The 21,948-nt window shown below is 41.4% G+C and overlaps 1 protein-coding gene across 1 annotated transcript; it reads left to right on the top strand.

Annotated features, from left to right (window-relative positions):
- Positions 1-833: 833 nt before the first annotated feature.
- On the top strand, positions 834-21,582 carry VBP1 (VHL binding protein 1). Its single transcript, XM_080795123.1, has 6 exons — positions 834-1,032; positions 5,220-5,344; positions 14,266-14,332; positions 15,795-15,893; positions 18,675-18,813; positions 20,538-21,582. Exons 1-6 carry the CDS (start codon positions 940-942, stop codon positions 20,606-20,608), a joined length of 594 nt encoding a protein of 197 aa, XP_080651249.1. The 5' UTR covers positions 834-939; the 3' UTR covers positions 20,609-21,582.
- The last annotated feature ends 366 nt before the right edge of the window (positions 21,583-21,948 follow it).

Consider the following 21,948-nt stretch of genomic DNA (forward strand, 5'->3'; position numbering starts at 1 on the left):
ACTGGCACACACATAGATTTTAATAAATGTTAAGAACTGTCATTATTACATATGTATCCCCACTAAGTAAGGGAACTAACCTTTACCCTAACCCTCATAGTACTGTTTGTGTGAGTGGATGGAGCACCACTTCACGGCCAAGCACTCCAGTACAAGCAAAGGTGGGAAGAACAAGGTTGTTAGTTGTTAGAAGAGACCAAAGAGTAAGTACTTAGGTCCGTATAATGCACTTACTTTCAAGGCGTCCTCGTGGTGGACCATGTTGACCAAGTTCTTAGGATTTTGTGTGAATGATATCAAGTTTCGAAAATGGTTGAATTGGGATGGCAACATTCTGATCAAGGGTGGCTTTCAGGAGAGGTTGGTGCAGTGGGCGGGGTATTTATTAAAATCAGGCCAAAGGCTCCACTCCGAAACAGACACAAAACACGCCCCCTTTGAGGGCCGGGAAGCTCGCTGGGACCGGAAAGGTACCGAGACCGAGAACCCGTCGTGGCGTCTAGGTTCCAGATTCACTTGTAGCCGAGAAGGAATCGGTTCGCTTCGAAGGCTATTCTGGAAGGTGCTGCCCGTTCTGCGATGGTACTGAGGTCTAGTACGGTCTCTGATTCCGAGGATGCTCGAGCCCTCTCACCCACAAAACCCGCAAGATCCCCCTTCCCTGACCCCCACATTGGTTCTTCCTGCAGAGCCAGCAGCTCCCCCGCGGCACTTCCTGGCTTGTCAGTCGCCTGTGCACAGCCAATCAGCATCCACAGGATGGGCGACTCGTCGGAGAGAGAAGGGGCGGCTACTTCCTGCGCGCCAATGAGTGCGCAGACTCACAAGGAGGTGGGGGCGGGGCGGCGGTGGCGAGCCTGCGGCTGTGAGCGAGCCAATCAGGGACCACCAGCGGTTGGCGGCCCGAGGGGCGGTTAGTCGCGCGCACGCTTCTCCAAGATGGCGGCCGCGAAGGATGGTTGTCCGTTAGGAGAAGCGGCCGCAGGGAACGGGCGGCGGCTCCACCTAGGGATTCCTGAGGCAGTGTTTGTGGTAAGAGGCACGCCGACCTTCGGCATGTTGGCGCTAGAGCGCGGGCTACCCCTTTCTTTCCTGGCTTTACCGCGGCCTCGACTGTGGGGGAGGAGTTGAGCTAATGGACCTGGGAGAGAGCACTTGCCAGCCCTCCCCTCTACGCCCAGACGAACTGAACGGCTGGTATCCCCCACCCCGGGGGAAACGCGGTCTGGGAAGAGAAGGGTGTGCCGGGCGTGAGGACTGCGGAGCGGGGCGGGGCGGGGCGGTCTGAGGGGCCTCCCCCCAGGTGCCGGGTTTCACCTTGTGCGGCTTGTAAGGGAGAGGGGGAGGCGGAGAGAAGCCGGGAGAGAGACTCGGCCTAGGTGCTGGAACGACCGACGGTTGTATGGTGACTTAGGGTACAGTGAGGAGGCAGAACACCTGGTGCTTAGTTGTGAAAATAGGAAATTACACCTCGTCTGTTGAAGGAATGCAGTGGTCTTTTGCTTTGCAGGAATGGAAGAAGAGACTGATGGGAAGGTAGAGGGTAGAGTCTAGAGTGTGCCGGCTTTATCCAGTAGGTAACGGGCTGTCATTAGAAGGTGTCTAAATAAAGGTGTCTAAATAAAGGCTATAATCGTATTTGGTTTTACGTACACCATTCTAACACTTTAACAGAATGCATCGTGGGGAGTAGAGACGGGAGGTAGGGAATGCAGTTTCGCAGAAGAGGGGGAATCCGTCCCAAATCCAATCAAAGAGAAGCAGCTACATGACTTCAACACTGTCCTTTCATTAAGACAGTCTAGAAATAGTATTTCAAAACTGTTTGAATAATGCGAGAAAACAAAGGATGAGGTCTGAGTTCTAACCAGTACAGTGTAGGACCTCCTATATCGCAGAAAACACGACTAGTCTTCAGGTCAGTATCATTGGTCTTTCCTCACTCAGTTCTGACTTAAGTCTCAGCGGAATTTTCTTGACCTTTTGGTTTGTGCCTGTATTGCTTTATCTCCACCTTTTGTTCATTTTCGTTCAAAATACCCACTTCTTTTATTTATTCTTTATTTAGACCATTTTTAAAAAGATTTTATTTATTTGTTTGCCAGAGATCACAAGTAGGCAGAGAGGCAGGCAGAGAGGGGGAAGCAGGCTCCCCGCTGAGCAGAGAGCCCGATGCGGGCCTCGATCCCAGGACCCTGAGATCATGACCTGCGCTGAAGGCAGAGGCTTAACCACTGAGCCACTCAGGTGCCCCTATTTAGACCATTTTTATATACACTCTGTATTGCATATATTGCATATTTGCATTTGATGATTCAATTTTGTAGTTTTTTTTTCTAATTTTGTGTTTTCTCTCTGAGCTGTGCCATTTATTTCTTTACATTCATTTCCCAACGAATGGTAATGAGACAGAATTTGCTGATTGCCAGGCACTTTCTTAATGCTTTTACAAAACTCTAGGAGGTAGGTATTAGTATTCCCATTTTGTAGATGAAACTGAGTTACTCGAGTCACTTGGCCCCAAGTCATATAATGTGTAAGCATTTTATCCAGGATTTGAACTTGGGCAATCTGTAGAGTACCAGAGCCCCTATTTATTTACATGCTCTGCCAGTGGGAGGAAAGTGAGATAGTCATCTTGGCTCAGGGTCATTTCTCCTGGTCCTAGCACAGCACCTGACACATAAGTATAAGCTCATAACTAGATGTTGAATTCAATTTTCATAGTGCCTTAAATAGTACATTCTTGGGCCTCAACTAGAGATGGCTTCAAAAATCTCATTCAGGAGGATACACTTTATCTGAGGCTTTAAAAAGTCTTATCTTAAAATACCTTTCCTCCCTAAAATTGCTATGGGTTATTTTACTAGACCTTAAAATTTCTACTAGTGGAATACAATACATAGGCAATCCAAATTTTATGTAAGTATTTCAATAATATGGTGTTGTAGAAAGAACACTGGTTTCTAAGCAGCCGGGGTTTGAACCCTACCTCTGCTTGGCAATTGCTGCTTCGTCTTGAGCGTATTATTCTTACCACCTTGAATCTCAGTTACTTTTGCTGAAACAGGAGTAGCAATGTTTAGAGAGTTGCTGTGAGAAGCTGTATGTGCTTTCAGTATAACAAGTGGATGCTTAATATGCATTCGTTTCTCTGATATAGGAGGCCCTATACTGTACTGGTTAAGAGTCAGACCTCATCCTTTCCTCTATTCCCACTGGTGCCATACTTGGTTTTCTTTCTCTGCTTGAACTGTCCTTTCCCCCTTGCCCAGTTGCTGATGTCCTGTCTTAATCTCTCAACATCTACTTCACATATGACCTCCCCGTAGTTTTTCTTTTTTCAAAAAAGAGTTTATATATTTATTTTAGAGATAAAGACAGAGAGCTCACAAGGTGGGGTGAGAGCAGAGGGAGAGGGACAAGCAGACTCCCTGCTGAGCGCAGAGCCTAATGAAGGACTCAGTCCCACGACCTGAAATCATGATCTGAGCAAAAAATCAAGAGTTGGACGCTTAACCAACTGAGCCACCCAAGCGTCTCTGCCTGTCATTTTTCTTGACCACTGCCCCAAGACAGAACTCTTGGCACTTTCATCTTTTCCCTCAGCACATTGTATTATAGACATAGCTAATGTTTGTTGAGCATTTAATAGCTCTCATGTATTCTTTGAGTGATTTTACAGATGCTAACTCATTTAGTTCCCTGTGAGGGAAAGGTATTTTCATTTAGAGACAAGAAACTCGAGGCAAAGAGAGAGGTTGAGTAGCTTCTCCAAAGTGAACACATCTAGTATGTGGTGAAGCCAGGATTCAAGCCAGGCAGGCCCTGTCTCGTAGCCACAATCCTGTGCTGCTATAGTTAATTCTGCTCGATAGACTCTAAGCTCCCAGCAATATCTACCAGCTGCTAGAAACTTCGACTTCTGCCTCTTTCCTGCAGTGACCCTTCTAGGAAGACGGTGTCTCCATTATACATGCAGACTTCAGCCATTTCCCCCAGCCTCACCTTTCCAGTTTCTTTTGCTATGTCTCTGGCTTGATGGCTTCATAGTTCGCATTCCCTTGCTGCTGTTTTTCTTTTCCTTCTTATCTTGTTTTGGTTAAAATACGCCCTTACAGCTAGTAAGTATGGATAAGAATAACGACACAGAGATCTCAGAAACCGGAAGGTAATTGAATTTAACTTAAAATGAAGGAATAAAGTTCTTTAAAGTGCTAGAAAGATCCCGTAGGATTGCCTTTAAATTTCCATATATTTTCATCTAGTTCCTGATCCTTATCTAATTAACTAGCTTTTCCTCAAGGACCAGTATGTAGTGTATATTTAAAACGCTGTTCAGCTTTACTACTTGTCTTTTGCTTAATTATTCCTTTTATGAAAGATTGTTCTGCTTTCCTTTTAGGTTTACTTTATTTCCACCAGTTGCTACTTAAGGAGGTATTTGTGGCTTGCCTCGGGAACCTAGTGCCTGTATTTAGCATGATTTCTATGGTAGAACTTGCATTAAAAATTTTAGTCGAGGGGCACCTGGGTGGCTCTGTGGGTTGGGCCTCTGCCTTCAGCTCTGGTCATGGTCTCAGGGTCCTGGGATTGAGCCCCGCGTCGGGCTCTCGGCGGGGGGCCCGCTACCCCCCCCCCCCGCTCTCTACCTACTTGTGATCTCTCTCTCTCTCTCTCTCTCTGTGTCAAATAAATAAATAAATAAATCTTTAAAAAAATTTAGTCGATACTTTTGGCATACAATCTGTTGAGTCGTTTTGTGACCAGGCTACATGACTAGGCAACGCAACGGGTTCCATTGCTGGTAATTTTCATATTCACTACTAGGGCCGCCCGGGGGGGGGGTGCATAAAGCAGGTAAGGTCATCTTACTTTCTGTATGTATAAATAAAAATAAAAAGAGGAACCTGGGGGAAGAATAAATTAGCTGTATAATGTACGTGCACTGCCTGAAATGGTCTTGAGCTTTTTATAACTACATTTTAGTTAAAAACAATCCTTTGGAAAGAAGAAACAAGCTTTTTTTTTTCGGTATGTTTTGAAGTTGAAGCAGTCAAAAATCAGATTAGAGGTATGAATTCTAAAATTTGGGGGCACCCAAGTGGCTCATTTGGTTAAATGACCAACTCTTGGTTTTGGCTCAGATCACGATCTCAGGGTTTAAAGTCTTTAAAAAAAAGTGTAAAATTTGTCATGTGTTATTTTTGATACTAAAGGAAGATGTAGATTCTTTCATGAAACAGCCTGGGAATGAGACTGCAGATATAGTGCTAAAGAAGCTGGACGAACAGTACCAGAAGTATAAGTTTATGGAACTCAACCTTGCTCAAAAGAAAAGGAGGTAAGTGTAAAAATTTACAAGTTGTTTTTTTGTTGTTAATCTTGTATGGCTTAAACTTTAAAAATCAAGACATAATTAACATGTAATAAAATGTCCAGTTGTTGAATATTCAGTTTAATGAATTTTCACAGATGTATTCACTTCTGTAACCACCACCCAGATCGGTATGTGGAATATTCCGTTACTGCAGGAAGTTCCCTGTCGCCCCTTTCTGGCCAACTCTGCCCAGTCCCAGAGACAACCACTATTCTGATTGTTTTCACCATAAATTTGTTTTGTCTGTTCTTGAACTTCATATAAATGAAAGCCTGTAGTAACTACTGTTTTATGTCAGGCTTCTTACAGATAGCACAATGCTTTTGAGAGTCACCCATGGTTTTGTGTGTATCAGTCAATTAGTTTCTTTTCAGTGCTGAATCCTGCTCCATTGTATGTGTATGTGCCACAGTTTTTAATCTGTTTGCCTGTCAGTGGACATTTAGGTTGTTTCCCCGTTTGATTGAAGTCTTTGTGTGGGTGTTTGTTTTCATTTCTCCTGGGTAATCACCTCGGGGTAGAATTGCTGACCTGTATGCTAAGTGTAGTGTTCAGTGTCACAAGGGAACTACCGCAAGTCCTCCAGAGCGCCCGTGCCGTATTTCATTCCCGCCGGCGGCGCATGGAGTTCCAGTTGTTCCAGTGGCTCACATCCTCGCGGGCAGCTGGTATTATCAGTCTAAAGATGGTTTTGAAAACATAATAGAACGGGTATTGAAGACCTTATTCCAAAGCATCTAGGGTCAGAACATCTTAGATCTCTAGTTCATCCTTCTTATTTTGCCATAGAGGTTATGACTTTCCCTAGAGTTCACAGAAAGTGGGCATAGGACAAATGCATCCTTGCTCTCAATTGTTTATTTCCCTATATATTTTATAGTAGATTATAAAGTCAGTTCACTGCAGTAAATACTTGGGGCTATCTGCTATGCACATATGGCAGCATTCTTATGTCAGTTAAATATTTATGGAATTCCGACTAGGTACCAGGTATTGTTTTGTGTGCTCTCAACAGGGACACAGTCTAGGGGCATGATAGGTATGTAAATAAGATAAGCAAATAAAGTATAGCAGTTGAGATACTTTAATACAAAGTGGTGAGATAGCACAGGGAAAGGTGTAATCTGGAGGGGGACGAGGAGACTCAGGAGAAGCTTCCAAGGGGAGCATATGGCCTTGTAGAAGTTTGAAGGCTGGTTGTGAGTTCGGAGGCAGACTGAAGCAAGGAAGGATCATCTGGGCATAACGTGCCATTCATATAAAAGTACAAAAGTTTGTATTCAGATACATTTTCTCATTTGATTTGGTGACAGGGAAATTTGAATAAGGGCTACGTATTAGATGAAAAGTCATCGACATAAACAAATGGAGAGTGTTAGCCGAAAAAAGCAGGATAGAAAACACTATGAAGGATATGCTCTCATTTTGGGAAAAAAAATGTATATGTACACCAATTTCTGGAAGAAGCTACACTACCATTAACAGTGGTAATCTTTAGGTGGTGGGAATATGATACTTTAAAAAAATCTGGTTATCTGTATTGCTAAATTTCTCCAGTAGTCACATATTGCTTTTGTAATACAAGTTTATTTTCATTTTAAAAAGAAGAATTAAGTCATTAGATTTCAGATCACCCACAGGGAGGTTGTAGATAGAGAAGAAATGGGCCTCAGGACCGAGCCCTGGGAAGGAGGAGGAGATTTGTATATCAGAGTTATACTGCGAACTCTAGTACTATGGTATAGTAGGGTACTCACTCCAGGTTTACATATGCTCTAGGCCTGAATGTGAGGGATAAAAATTGCACTGTGTACCTGTAGCCTTCCTAATTAGGTGCACTTGGGGTACATCAGTGAACAAAACAGGCAATCCCTGCCCTTAGAAAGGTTGCAGTCTAGTGGAGTCTGGATAGTAAACACACAATTCAATAGAATTAATATTTATTGTGCACCTAATATGTGCTTGGCATCATTTTAAGTACTTAGGATATATCAGTCCTCATGGAGCTGACATTCTAGCCAGAAAACAGAACTAGGTTATAGAGTAGGTTAGAAGGTGATAAATGATACGGAAATAAGAAATGAAATAAGAGGGTGTGGAGTGTTGGAGGTGGCAGCTGCTGAGGGTTTTGAGGAAAGGAGTATGGTCCGATTTTTCCCTATTATTGTACGATTCCCTTGGGTTGCTAGCTGATCATATTCCTGAGAAGGGCAGAAACAAGGAGGTCAGTTAGTAGTCCCTTTCGTTAATCTAGGTAAGGTGATAGAGGTGGTGGTAAAGAAGCATATTCTGAATTTACTTTGAAGTTGGAATGAGCATGATCTGGTGGATTAGAGGTGAGATGTGGAGGGACACATGGAGGATGGCTCCCAGGTCAGAGCAACTTGGAGGAGTTACTTGCCGTCATCTCAGATGGAGAAGACCAGGTGAAGCAGGTTTGGAGGAAGATCAGGAATTCAATTCTGGACACATTTGAGATACCTTTTTGGATATCCAAGTACAGATAGGTGTTAAAACAGGCAATTAAATTTGGGAGTCTGAATTTTGGGAGCAATCTGGGCTGGAGATACAAATTTGGGAGTAATTTAAAGCTATGGGACTAAATGAGCTCCATCACCAAAAGAGTGCATGTAGGTGAAGGAAAGATCAAAGATCTGGGTACTTCAACAGTCAGACGTTAGGGAGAAGGGGGATAACCAGTAAAAACACTGAAAAGCTGCCTGTGGGGTCAGGAAAACCAGGAGAGTTTACTCTGGAAGCTAAGGTAAGAAAACGTGTTACAGAGAAGGGAATGGTCACCTGCGTCAGTAGGACAAGGACTGAAAACTGACTTGGACTTAGCAAAGTGGAAGTCGTTAGTGTTGTGGATGGGAACGTTTTTGGTCCAGTGGTTTAAAAGGGAATGAAATTGGAGATAGTAAATATGGAAAGCTGTCTGAAGAGCTTTACCCGTTTCAGTAGTGTGTTGGTTGTCTTTTTTTATTTGTAGGAGTTCTTTGTGCATCAGCCCTTGAACAACATAGATTGTTCAAACACAGGTTTAAACACAGGTCCACTTACACCTGGATTTTTTTCAATATATATTTTGGAAACATTTTTGGAAGATTATTTGACAGTTTGAAAAAACTTGCAGATGGACTGCATAGCCTTGAGATATTAGAAAAAATAAGGAGAAGTTAGGTATTATTGTAAGGATACAGTATATAATACATAAAACGTATTATAACATATAAAATATATGTTTATCGACTGTTTATATTATCTGTAAGGCTTCCAGTTAGCACTAGGCTATTTGGGGGAGTCAAAAATTATACATGGATTTACAACTGCACGGGGCATCGGTGCACCAGCCCCCACATTGTTAAAGGTCAGCTGTATATTGGATGCTAATCCTTCTAAGTTACACGGATGAGAAATTTTTCTTCCTTTTGTAATTTATCTTTTTTCTTTCTTTATGGTTTCTTTTGATGAATAGTTCTTAATTTAAATGTTTTTGGTTAAAATTTCCCTTAATAGCTTTTTGCATCTCATTTAAGAAATCCTACCCTATATTTCCCATTCAAAAACACAGACTTCTCTGTTTTCTTCTAAAAGTTTTAAAATTTTGCTTTTCACATTTAACTTTTTATTTTTTAATTTATTTTTGTTGGTAGGGAGGGTAGAGAGAGAGAGAGAGAGAATCTTATGCAGGCGCCACATTCATCGTGGAGCCTGACATGGGGCTCAGTCTCATTACCCTGAGATCATGACCTGAGCCAGAGGCTTAACTGACTGAGCCACCCAGGCGTCCCTCACATTTAACTTCTTAATCCAGAAGTTTATTTTTATGTACGGTATGTATAAGCTTTGAATTTTTTCTTTTTTTTTTTTTTAGTGGATGTACTGCGATGCACTATTTGTCTCAACAGCATTTAAGTTTCACGTGGTCCAATTTAACAGTCTGTTTTCTCCTGTTTAAGAAATACTTTCCTATCCCAAGTTCCGGAAGATACCCTCTTAGTATCTTATTCTCAAAGGTTTATTGCTTTATCTTTCACAGGTAGATCTTTAATCCATAAGTTATTCAGAACTGTGTTGCTAAATTTCGAAGCAATTGGGAGATTTTCGGTCATGTTTGTTTGTCTTCTCAATACCGTAAATTGGTCGTTCGATCTGCAGTCTTGGTCATATTCAGGGTCTTGGTGACAACACTGCTTCATAGGTTTGTGTTATCATTTTTCTGTTAAGAGGTAGATAGTATCTAGTTGTCTGTTTTTATGGTGCTCCGTGCCTAGATCCGTTAATTGTGCATTGCAAAATGATGCTCTGATTCAGTTATATATTTTTTTTATTTATAATTAAGTCTGTTATACTTCTGTAAAGAGAAGCAATCCCTACTCATTATTTGGTGAGAGTAGCTGCAGGAAATCAGTCCCCCTTTCAGTTTCTTCTCTTCCTGGAGTCAGCCCTGTAGTTCTGCCACCTTCAGCTGCTCTCTGCTACCCCCCAGCAAAGGAGGTGTGTTTGTGCTCTCTGACTGCTAGAGAGGCCAGAGGTGGGAGTGCTGCTCTGTCATCTTAACCTGAAACAATCTTTATGCCTTTGGAAAAACTTTTTAGTCTATATTATTGGGCATGTGCAATTTGAGAATTATTGTGTGTTGGTGAACTTAACCCTATATAAGATAATGCTTAGTGTTTTAAAGTCTGTTTTGTTGGATACTTCAGCTACCCCAGCCTTCTTTTGGTTAACATCTTCTTGATTCATCTTTTCCAATCCCTTTACTTTCCAACTGTTTATTATTTATATTTAAGGGTGTTCCCTTTAAATAACATAAGGTTATTGTTTTAAATCTAGCCTATCTTTTTAGATCAACTGATTTTTCTTTTTGGATACTTTCAAGATGATAATCTCTTTTGTTTCATTTCACTGTAATTTGTCTATGTGTGGATATTTTTCTTCTCTCTTAACCTACTATATGTCAGCTTCCTGTAACTATGGGTAACTGTGTGGTTTGCCTTTATCCATGGAGGATTTTGCTTTTGCCAGGAGTGGTGACTCTGTACCAGCCTGCTCCTGTTTGGGCTCTTAATATGTGAGCTTCCCCACTGAGCTGCGACGCAGGGACCCAGGCTTGGGTCTGTAACTGATCGCAGCACCTAACTCATGATGCTTACTTTTCTCTAGTTCTCACTGCTCAACTCAAAGCCTTTTCGAGTTTTTTATCCTTTAAGTTTTTCTGGAACTTCCTCACCTCTGAGATGTCAGCTATGCAATGAAAATTATTTTTGTGCATGATCGAGTTGTTCCGCAGCAGGTGGCTCTGTGGAGTTTGGATACTAACCTTTTTCTTTTACATATTCTGTTAACTTTTTCCTTGCAACCTATCATTTGCCTTTAACTTTACCTTCAGCTGTGTAAAAGTTCTTTAGTATTTTGTAGTTGTCTTGTAATCTCCTCAACACCTGGGTTGTATGTCTTTTATTGTTTTTTTTTTTTTTTAGGATTTTTGTTTACTTATTTGACAGGCAGAGATCACAAGTAGGCAGAGAGGCAGGCGGAGAGAGAGGAAGGGAAGCAGGCTCCCCGCTGAGCAGAGAGCCTGATGTGGGGCTCAATCCCAGGACCCTGGGATCATGACCTGAGCCGAAGGCAGCGGCTTAACCCACTGAGCCACCCAGGCACCCCAAGATTTTATTTATTTATTTGACAGAGAGAGAGGGAACACAAGCAAGGGCAGTGGGATAGGGAGAAGCAGGCTTCCCACGGAGCAGGGAACCTGATGTGGGGCTCGATCCCAGGACTCCGGGATCATGACCTGAGCAGCGGAAGGCAGACGCTTTAACCCACTGAGGCACCCAGGCACCCCTGTCTTTTATTGTTTTTTAACTGGGAATTTTGTGATTATCATTTTTTGCATTTTTTTCTGATAATTTTTTTCTCTTGTCTCCTTCTGGGATTCCTGTTAGTCTAGATGTTAATGCTTCTGATTTGGCCTTCCATTTCTCTTTATTATTTCTTCTCTTCTGCTGACTTCCGTAATTGTCTTTTGGATGTCCATGAGTTCTTTATTTCAACCATTACGTTTTTTTGTACCTAGTCATTTTGGTTAGCTCTTCTTATAGCTAGCTACTTGTTTCTTTATATTAGCAATATCCTCTCTTTTTTCTCTGAGGTATTTTTAAATACATACTGTATAATCTCATCTTTCAGTAATTCATTTTGTTTCATCTGATGGGTGTTGTTAAGTTTATTGTCTTTGTTTTATTGTAGTTGTGTTTTCAGATTATCATTTCTTTCCTTATCAGCTCATACTCCCTCAAGGATATCAGTTTCTTTGGCTAGTAATGTGGTGGGGTTGGGGGTAATTTAAGTTGCTTTTGGTGAGTATGGGTAGGAAGGATGCTGCTGGTGTTACAGTCTAGGGCATCGCCATTGGACAAATGTTCCTTCTACCGAACCAAGTGACTTGGCCTCTGAGGATTCTTTTTGTTCCTCTGCCCTTCACTGTCTTCACTCCTGGGAGTAGGAGTTGGGGTAGAGGGGGACTACTGGGGCCCAGTATTTGTCTTCTCAGCTCCTCAGCCTGACCTCTCTGCTTCTGGTCAGTTCTACCATTTTTCCACCCTGTAGCAGTGAGGGAGAAGGTAAGGTGATTCACCCAGGGCAATTTCGAGGGAGGAAAAAACATCTACAAAGTTTTCCTTTAACTGTGCTCTCCTTTTGAAGATTTGATCTGCTTCCCTTCTAAGCTGCTGTCTCCCTTCTTACTCTCCTACCCACTCCTAGAACCTAGAGATTTCCACTGCTCTTATGATAACAAAGACCTAGAAGTGACCCGAGTGTCCATTGGCAGGAGAGTAGATAAAGAAGTTGTGCTATATTCATAATTGAATATTACACAGCAGTGAAAATGAATGAACAAGTTTAGGAACCTAATTGAGTTAAGCAAGCCTGAGTAAAATGCATTCAACACTTGATTGTACTAAGCCAGGAAACCAGCAAAGAATATATTGTTTGGGAATATGCATGAATGTGACAAAATTATTGGAAAAAGAAGAAAGGGGGGCTGTAAGCACACAGGAGAGCTGCTGTCTCTTGGGGTGGAGCAGAGTGGGGAGGGGTATACCACTTGGACATGCTCAGTGACCTTGGTGACCTAAGTTGATCGGGGTTGCAGCTGCTTGATTTATTAATATGCTTCGTAATTTATGTGTTACATATAATGTTATACGTACAAAAGTTATCATAGAACTCATGGACATGACCAAAACCCTTTATTTGAACATTCTCCTTATGTTGTGTGCGTTAGCAGATATTTTACAAATAAATGTATCTTTTTAGCATTTACCTATATCAACACGTAATACAAAAGTAAGCAGATTTGGAAGATCTACAACATCCATATTGAACTTGTAAAGAGCTCACAGAGCATTAGCCTTCAAACTAACTAAAAAAAAGAACAGTAAATGTGTTTCTAGATTATTCACTGGACTTTATTTCCACATAGTGGTAGTATTTTTTTAAGTAGCAGGCTCATCTAACATACTTCCTGCCAGGTCAGTAGCACAAGGAATGGTAAAGTTTGCCGTGCTAGTCTCCTTCATGCATGCTGTGACTTCCTTTGTATGATACAATGAGTATATTTTATTTGTTTTTGGTTTATTAAGTTTTTATTTAAATTCCTATATATATATAAACATATTTAGTATTATATTAACATTAACATAATATATTAACATAACATAGTATAGTAACATATGCAGTGTTATTATATTCATTTTAGGTGTGCAATATGGTGATTCAACTCTTCTATAATAAGTACATTTTCATTATCACATTTAAATTTTGTTTACATACCAATTTCCAGTCATATTTAGTTAAACGTATTCTGAAAGAACCATAGCTTTGTTTTGTGTCCTTTGTTTTTGTCTTATTACAAATTCCCTTGTGATTTGACAGGGCCCCCACAGCTAGTTTGCATGTTTGTCTTTCTTTCCTTCCTTCCCACTTTCTTTCTTTCTTTCTTTCTTTCAAGATTTTATTTATTTGATGGAGAGTGAGAGAAAGCACAGCAGGACGAGCAGGAGAGGGGGAAGCAGGTTCCCCGCTGAGCAGGGAGCCAGATGTCGGGCTCGATCCCAGGATCCTGAGATCATGACCTGAGCCGAAGGCAGACGCTCAACCAACTGAGCCACCCAGGAGCCCCTAGTTTGCACGTTTTTCCATGCACAGCACGTTATAGCCTTGGGTAACTTTTAGTCACCATCCTAAAGAGCTAAACCTCAGTGTCAACAAAATAAAAAAATGTTTCATCCTTTCTTCTAAGTAACTTTCAGTGTTTCCAGTGTGTTTTTGTCTCTTCTTTTCTTGCCAGTGAGGTTGATGTCCCTTTGGAATCAGTTGTTAGTAGCTTTTCAAGAATAATTTTTAACAGATTTTAGTTGTTAGAACACTTTTATGTCCATGGCACAGTTAAGCAGAAGGTACAGAGATTTCCCATACATTCCTCGCCTCTCTGCACATGCAGAGCCTCCCCCATTATCAGCAGTCCCCACCGGAGTAGGACATCGGTTACAGTTGATGAGTCACGGGGTGCCTGGCTGGCTCTCACTGGAGCATGTGGCTCTTGTTCTCAAGGTCATGAGTTCAACCCCCACATTGGATGTAGAGCCTACCTAAAAGATAAATAAACGATGAGTCAATATCAATATATTACTATTACCTGAGGTCCTTAGCTTACCTGAGGGTTCGCTATGCTGTTGTGTATTCCGTGGGTTTTGACAAATGGATGATTTTATTAGTTCTCAAAAAGAAAATCGGTAGAAAATGCAAAGCTAGTAAGACTGTGCCCTGGTGTTTTTCTTGCGTGCAAAATACTAAGTTAACCTTTTTCTTATCCACAGGCTGAAAGGTCAGATTCCTGAAATTAAGCAGACTTTAGAAATTCTAAAATACATGCAGAAGAAAAAAGTAAGTACATTTTTGTTTCTAAATATGAGTGAACCGGCGTACTTCAGCAGAGACTCGTCTCCCTTGACTCTGGTCCCTGGTATCTGAGCGTGTTAGAGTACCCGGTCTGCCTTCCCGACTCTCCTGTACCCATACTGATGTCACAGTGTGCCTCTGTGATAAATGTAACTTTGTGGCTTTTTTCCCAAGTCCGCTTTAATTTTAGGGCCTACACTTCTTGGATTATTTTACTTACATGAGGTGTTTGTAAAACTTAAATGCAATTGAAAATTATTTAGGTACAAAAAGAAAATGTCTTATTTTGAGGTAGCAGCATCCAAGGGTTTTTATTGTTGTTACTGTTCTCCTTAAGAATAGGGACTGAGTCTAAAACTTATAGATCTGCGAAGAGTCCTAGAAATTGTGTTTTGGGTTCTCATTTCACAGTGGCACATAGCTAGTTACCGGCAGAAGTGGATTGGAGAACCTTCTGAGTCTTAATCCAATAGTCATTAAATAAAAGCAGGCTGTAAACATTAAATTTTATAAGCATATTGTATTTAAAAGATTAAGTGGGAGTGCCTGGGTGGCTCAGTCAGTTGAGCTTCTGCCTTTGGCTCAGGTCGTGATTCCCTGGGTTGTGAGATCGAGCCCCACATCAGGCTCCCTGCTCAGCAGGGGGAGTCTGCTTCTCCCTCTCCCCCACACCGCCAGCTTGTGCATGCTCTCTTTCTTTCTCTCAGATAAATAAATAAAATCTTTAAAAAATGTATATATAATTTATTACTTGACTACTAGAATAACTATTTCCAGTAATTATTTTATGTGGTGAAATTTTGAGAGACTTCGGGAAACTGGTCGGTTGAGCGTGAAGCACTAATGAAGTAATAATTGCTAACTTTTTTTTTTTTTTTTGAGAGTGGGAGAAGGAGAGAGAGTGGGAGCAGGGGAGGGGAAGAAAGAGGAAGGGCAGAGAGAGAGAGACTCTCAAGCAGACTCCACTCTGAGCTCAGAGCTGATGTGGGCTCAGTCTCACAACCCTGAGATCACGGCCTGAGCTGAAATTAAGACTCAGATGCTTGACTGACTGAGCGCCCCAGGAGCCCCAGTAATTGCTAACTCTTGCATAGCACTTACTGTGTGCCAGGCACTGTTTTGTGTGTACGTGTGTGTATGTTTGTGTAAAGTCTGTTTTCCACAGCCTTCAGAGGTGTCAGGACTATTGTTATCCTAATTTTATAAATCGGGAACCTGAAACCCAGAGAAGTCAAGTGAAATGGCAAATTTGCACAAGCAGTAAGTAGCTGAGCCAGAATCCGTGTCCCCCCCATGCCCAGCCATCTGGCGCCGGCATTCGTTTCTTTTCACACTGCGCTCATTGGCACGATGGCACTTTTACATGACTTAGGTCCGGCTCTGTGATCTCTCCTTTAGAACCCTGTTGTTAAACTGGCCTATTTATAGTCCTGTCATTTGTTTGAAGGAGTCCACCAGTTCACTGGAGACCAGATTCTTGCTGGCAGACAACCTGTATTGCAAAGCTTCCGTTCCTCCGACTGATAAAGTGTGTCTTTGGTTGGGGGTAAGTAGCTGAAATGGCCGCGGCTTCCGTGGCTGCCACTTGTGACCCAGTGGGGTTTGCCCGGCACCACACTGCTGCTTAAGCTGCGTAAGGCGCTCATCTCTCTTTGACTCTGGAAGGGACACGGGCTGGGAGCTCAGGGGCTCTGTATTGGAAACCGACTGGAATTATGAGTGTGATGGGCTGCAAAAGGTCCTTGTTTCTCCCGGTCAAGAAAACTAACTGAAGTCCTCTCTCTTCCCCTTTAGCTGATGCTTCATCTCATAAATGTAACAGAAGGAAGAGAAATAGAAATAAAATAGGGGGCGCCTGGGTGGCTCAGTTGTTAAGCCTCTGCCTTCGGCTCAGGTCATGATCCCAGGGTCCTGGGATCGAGCCCCGCATCGGGCTTCCTGCTTAGCGGGGAGTCTGCTGCTCCCTCTCCCTCTGCCCTGCCCTGCTCATGCTCTCTGACAAATAAATAAATTCAAAAAAAATCTTAAAAGAAATAAAATAGAAAGGATGGCTGAACCTCAGATAAATGTTTCTTGCCCGTAGGGTTTATTAGTTCTGGAAAGATCTCTCAAAACTTAAGGGGGAAAAGATTATTACAAAAACCTCAAGATTAGAGTCCATTTTTAAAACCATATATTTCAATTTTAGATGATGTCATAGACCTTGTCTGTGAGCTTTTTCCTATCTTACTCTTCTCAATCCCCTGACCAATCATCCAGCCCATTCCTGACTGTCCAGCTAGCTGTCCATTGGTCTTGTTACCCCAGACAAGTTCCCGTACAAAGTAGCAAGCTAAGTGTATAGCTCCCATCATCTCTCCTCACTGGAAGGATTTCCTCCTTGCTGTTATCTTGTAGAGGCACTCTAATGCTATGAAGAGTGGGCACATTAATAACCCAAAACTCATTCTGTTCCTTAGTTCCTCCTCCTGATTTTTGTTCTTTGTAATATTTTCAGGGTTTGTGCATTTCGTTCTGTAACCCTAACTCCCATACTTACGTAGCTTTAGTTCTGTAAATGGAACAGCTATCCACCCAGTGGCTCACATTCCATCAGCAGGTGGGGATAAGATGATTCTATCAACCAGACTGGGACAACAGGGAGCTCTCTGATGAGAATTACGTCTGGAATCCACTTCATACCTCATAAGACATGAATTCTAAATGTGTTATATACTTGCCTGAAATACTGACACCATCAAAGTTTTAGGCCAAGTAGTAACTTGTTTTCTAACCCTGGAATAAGGATGGTTTGCTTTGGCCACGAAACTCAGAAACTATAAGCAAAGCTGGAAGACGAACAACAGGGAGAATATTCGTAGCTCTTCCTGTAGGCGGAGGACTAACACGGCCCTTTGCGGGTTACCTGGAGTTGTGTTTTGGGCGTGTCAGTCTTGAGGTGCCTGTTAGACCGTCAGAGAGAGGCCGGTAAGACTGAGGAATGAGTCAACCAGAGAAATACTTGGCACAGGGTACTTGCTGAGCGAACCATCCATGTTTTTCTGACACGAGTGAAGTCTTTGGAAATGTAGTCTGATTTTTTTTGTTAAAAGGAACCAAAGTATAGAAATTTTCTGAAAAAAAAAATAGTAATAAGAAACAGTGGAGGGACGCCTGGGTCGCTCAGTGGGTGAAGCGTCTGCCTTTGGCTCAGGTCACGATCCCGGTGCCCTGGGATTGAGTCCCACATCGGGCTCCTTGCTCAGCAGCGAGCCTGCTTCTCCCTCTCCCACTCCCCCTGCTTGTATGCTGACTCATGCTCTCTCTCTCTCTGACCAAAAAAATAAAAACAACAACAAAAAACAAAACCCACAGTGGCAGTTGACTCAGGAATGAGATTGGGGTCTGGTATTGAAGAGACATGTACTTTCCATTGAGTATTTTTCTGTCCTGCCTCAATTTTTTTACAGTTTTCTAACTGTCATGGATTGGGTTATTCCGTCAGTATTTATGTAGCACCTGCTTTGTGCCAGACACTCTCATGTTGTCTATCTTGCTGAATCCTTACAGTGATCCTTTGAGTGATTTTTAAATGCCTTTTGTCAGATGAGGGAAGTGGTTCAGGAAATGCGCAGTGGTAAGGCAGGTGATAGGAGGAGTTCAGAGCTGGGAAAGGTTTGGTTCCTGGCTTCTAGAATGCATGCATCTCTAAGTGTTGGTAGTAACACCAGATCTTCAGAATTCAACAGTCACCTTGCCTTTGCCCCTAGCATCTGAAGGTAGGAAGAGGACAGTCAAAGCTAGCCATTATTGGATCAAATTAGGTCATATGTATGTATTTGAAAACTCTTAAGTTACTGTATCTTAAGCTTAGAATTAACTATTTAAGTTGATTCAAATGCATTACTATTTAGTGTCATCATGGAGGTTGTAGAAAGATGGGATTTGGTATCTAAACATTGGTTCTTCTCTTAATTCTCCCATTTACTTAAGATCTTTGTTAGGTAGGCAACCTGGCCTCTTTGAGCCCATATTTTCTTACCTGCAAAGAAGAAGATAACTTGACTGACCAGGGTTCTTATGGGGAGTAAATGATACAATGTATGTAAATATATTCGTTAACCCAGGGATCAGTAAAGTTTATGTAAAAGGTCAGAGAGTAAATATTTTGGTTTTGCAGAGCACATGGTCTCTGTCACAGCTACTCAGCTCTGCCGCTGTGGTGTGAAAGCATGAGGAAATGCGGAATATCTGGGTTCCCATAAAACAGGATACGGCAGCTGGCTAGATTGGGCCCAAGGGCTCTAGTTTGCCATCCCTTGTTCTAACCCTGACTTTCTTTCTTCAGGCCAATGTAATGCTTGAATATGATATTGATGAAGCCCAGGCATTATTGGAAAAGAATTTATCGACTGCCACGAAGAATCTGGATTCTCTTGAGGAAGACCTTGACTTTCTTCGAGATCAGTTTACTACCACAGAAGTCAGTATCCTTTCTTTAACTAAAACCAAAGGGAAGAAAGGAGAAAGATCAGATGTTTTTGACACTATCATTTGCATTATTTTAATGAGAAGAATATCCTTATTCTTAGGCTGATTTGAACTTGCAGATTTTGTGAGAGTAATAAATAACACTTTTGGAACTAATACTCAACTAAGTTTGTAGCTAGATTAATCTGAATTTGAAGTGTGAAGGTCTGGAAACAGCGCATTCAAATCAGTGCATAAGCATTTTTCTTTCAGATATTTTCTCCAGACACCTTCAAAGCTAGTTCAATGGTTTAATCCACAAACATTTATCAAGGGTCTCCTGTGGTGCTGCAGCTGTTGGGGGCACAGGATGGTAAGGGTACAAAAAGAGTGCCAGAGTTTAGAACTGCACATGTAAAACAGCTAAATGATAATTTCGTAGCAAAATACAAGTGAGTTCGTTTCAGGTGTGCAGTGCCAAGGCAATTTAAAGTTAGAGGAAGAGAGAGATGAGCTGGAACTAGTTCAAAGAAGGCTTTCAGAAGTTAGAACTTGGGCTGTTTTTAAACGTAGTATAGGATTTGGATCAGCAGAGCGAAGAGGTGAGGGTAGGTGTTCCGGTCAAGGACGGGCAGGCGGTCGAAACCCAGCTCTTTTGCCTTTCCTCTCTGACCTCTCTCTCCTGGTGCCTGTTGCAGTCATTGGCCCCACACAGTCGCCTGCGGCGCTCTGTGAGGTATTCCAAAGCCAGTCTTACTTCATGCCACTGACCTCTTTTTGCCCTAGCCTTTGCCCATGTATCCTGGGTTCCAAAGAGCCCTAGTCAGTTCTCCTCACCCCTTTATATTTCTGCTTTGTTCTTCCTACCTGGAATGATTTCCCCCTATTTTTGTGGCTTACTCCTTTTTTCCCTTCATACTTTAGCTCAAGCATCAGATCATTTCTCAACATTTTCAAATCCTTGGGGTGTTTTGTTGTTTCCCTGTGCTTACTGAGCACTTTGCACGTAGTACTTCGTGTTCTGTGCCAGACTGGGAGCACTTCAAGTGCGTGCAGCGGGTGTTGGGTGCTTGGGTGAGGGATGACAGGCCTGTTGGAGGCCTAGAGCAAGGGATGGCGTGGGACTCGTAATGTGGAGACTTTATCCAGAGGAGGGAGCAAAGCTATTAAACTTCTGGAAGAAGGAAAAAAACCTTCTAGGAGATAACTTTGGAGAAAATCTAGATGAGCTGAGTATGGTGAAGAATTATGGACCCAACACCAAAGGCACAGTCCATGAAAGAAATAGTTGATGTGTGAGGGCCTGCACACGATGGTGCTTGTGGAAAGAGAAAGAAATTGAGTGAATGTCCTATTAAACCAAAGGGAGGGTAAGACATGAAATTATTGATAATTGTACTGATTTAAATATTGCCTGAAAGGATATGGTTTGAACAGTCTTTGAATTTCATGGATGAGGGGCTATCTTTCAAACTCTTGACGGTGTCAGGCGCATATTTTGTCAAGTATAACACTATAGTTGACTACATGTGCTAAACAATTACTGATTTGAGACCTTGACCTTGTATTAGTGGAATTTCTTAAATGCTATTATAGCAAGATGGCTCACAACACTTGTTACCGGTATTTTGCGTGCACGGTTTCTCTCTTTGATTCACTCTGTGAGTGAGTATTTAACTTAGTCATTGCATGTGCTGTCTTTAGATTTTTGCATTTGCGTTTTCTTTGACAATTCTTTCAGATATGGCCAGGGTTTATAACTGGGATGTAAAAAGAAGAAACAAAGATGATTCTACCAAGAACAAAGCATAATGCTGGCAAAGAAAAATGTGGTTCAGTTTTCCAAACATGTTATTTTAAGTACCCCAAAGCTTATCCCTAAAGGTTGACATGACTTTGATTTTTTTTAACAGCAAGAACGATAATTAAAACTTAAAAAAGATAAACATCATCTTATTATAAAAACAAAATTGGTTTCAAATATTTTGTGAAATTAACAATATTTTAATTTTTTTTTTATTTCCGACAAAGTAAATGCTACCTTCATCGTGTTTTTTTTTTTTTTTTTTTGGTTTGTCATAAAAAAAAAAAATCTTGGCTGAAATGGCTGAGGGGTGCTATGGAAGCTGAATTCTTTATTGGCTGGTGTTAAACTCTCACTTGTGTGGTTAAACCAGTGTAGAGGTAGGAAAAACAGTTTAAGTATTTCCAAACTTGTTTTCTTTAGTACATATGGAGCTTTATGGCTCTCTGTTGCTGTTATTTGTCTTATAAAAATGGATTTTCATGAATTACTGCTTAGCCAATAACTATTGTAATATTCTGTACTTTTCAAGAAATGGTAGTTTGCCTTCCTAAACAGTAAGAGGGCTACTGAGACAATGCTTTTTCTTACCCCGTAGAAGTGCTCGGTTTCTTTGCAATGACAGCGTAAGGGAGAGATCTTGACCAACGTGAAATGACAACATTCTTTGGCTACTCAAAACTCTTGGCTAGGCAATTTTGTATTTCTGAACTGTTCTCCAAAGCAGCTGAACAAGAATATTAAGATATACGTAAATCTACAGTGGTTGAAAAGATTTTTGAGCTTTTTTTACTCATAAAATGTCATAGGAAAAGTAGAAAAATCCCTGTGGAAAGCCATTGGTCCAGTGGCTAGCACTGGGTGATACAGATTCTGATAAAAACACAAATGTATTATTCCTTCTCCATGTAGTACAACATATACTCGTACAATGTTTTGTACTTGTATTTCATGATATTAAAACATTGACGTTAAAACTGTGGCATGGCACCTTCTTTTTTAACATTATTCTTTCTAAAGTTAACGTGTGTCTTTTCACATATTTGTAAAGTTCATTTACTTCTATATATAACCAGCATGTCCCAAGAACTTAATGTTTGTAGGAACAACACAGAATCTCTTTGGAAGGAATACAGATCACCAAATAATTGAGGAGTTAAATCTTAAAGACACCAGCGTTCCTTGAGTCACTTTTTCCTTCACAATTTTAAGTCCCCATATTTTAGTATTTTAGGTTTTTAGTATTTTAGTATTTTAGTATACATCTTGATATATTGTAAGTGCTAATTTTCCCAAACCTCATTACGGTAAGTATATTGGCACAAAATATCCTTGTCAGTATTAGGAC

The sequence above is a fragment of the Martes martes genome, assembly GCF_963455335.1.
Source record: "Martes martes genome assembly, chromosome: X".
NCBI classification, from domain to species: Eukaryota; Metazoa; Chordata; class Mammalia; order Carnivora; family Mustelidae; genus Martes; species Martes martes.

Coding starts and splice junctions, on each gene's coding strand:
- VBP1 (XM_080795123.1), top strand. CDS start 940: ATGGCGGCCGCGAAGGATGGTTGTCCGTTAGGAGAAGCGGCCGCAGGG. Junction 14,333..15,794: donor AATACATGCAGAAGAAAAAA/GTAAGTACATTT, acceptor ATTTGTTTGAAG/GAGTCCACCAGTTCACTGGA. Junction 15,894..18,674: donor AAGTGTGTCTTTGGTTGGGG/GTAAGTAGCTGA, acceptor TTCTTTCTTCAG/GCCAATGTAATGCTTGAATA.